Source organism: Eimeria mitis, genomic scaffold (assembly GCF_000499745.2).
Source record: "Eimeria mitis Houghton genomic scaffold, Emh_scaff239, whole genome shotgun sequence".
NCBI classification, from domain to species: Eukaryota; Apicomplexa; class Conoidasida; order Eucoccidiorida; family Eimeriidae; genus Eimeria; species Eimeria mitis.
Window position 1 is genome coordinate 11,222 of NW_013570725.1, and position 230 is coordinate 11,451.

The window sequence follows — 230 nt, forward strand, 5'->3', positions numbered from 1 at the left end:
GCTGCTGTCTGTACACCCCGCAGCAGCAGCAACTCCTACCTCAAGGCAGCAACACCAGCAGCAGCAGCAGCAGCAGCAGCAGCAGCAGCAGAACCAAATGCAGCAGCAGCCGTGCGGAATTGAAGTCACTTGGAGGATATCGGCAGCCCCGAAAGCGGCAGCAGCAGCAGCAGCAGCAGCAACAGCAGCAGCAGCAGCAGCAGCAGCAGTCGAACGAACTACGTACCTCA

At 60.0% G+C, this 230-nt stretch overlaps 1 protein-coding gene across 1 annotated transcript in view; it reads left to right on the plus strand.

Annotated features, from left to right (window-relative positions):
- EMH_0004830 (uncharacterized protein) overlaps window positions 1-230 on the plus strand; it is a gene marked incomplete at both ends in the record, with an annotated part of 12,079 nt that overhangs the window by 10,533 nt on the left and 1,316 nt on the right. The window contains 1 exon segment of the mRNA XM_013496944.1: window positions 1-228. Coding sequence (XP_013352398.1) covers window positions 1-228 — 228 coding nt within the window.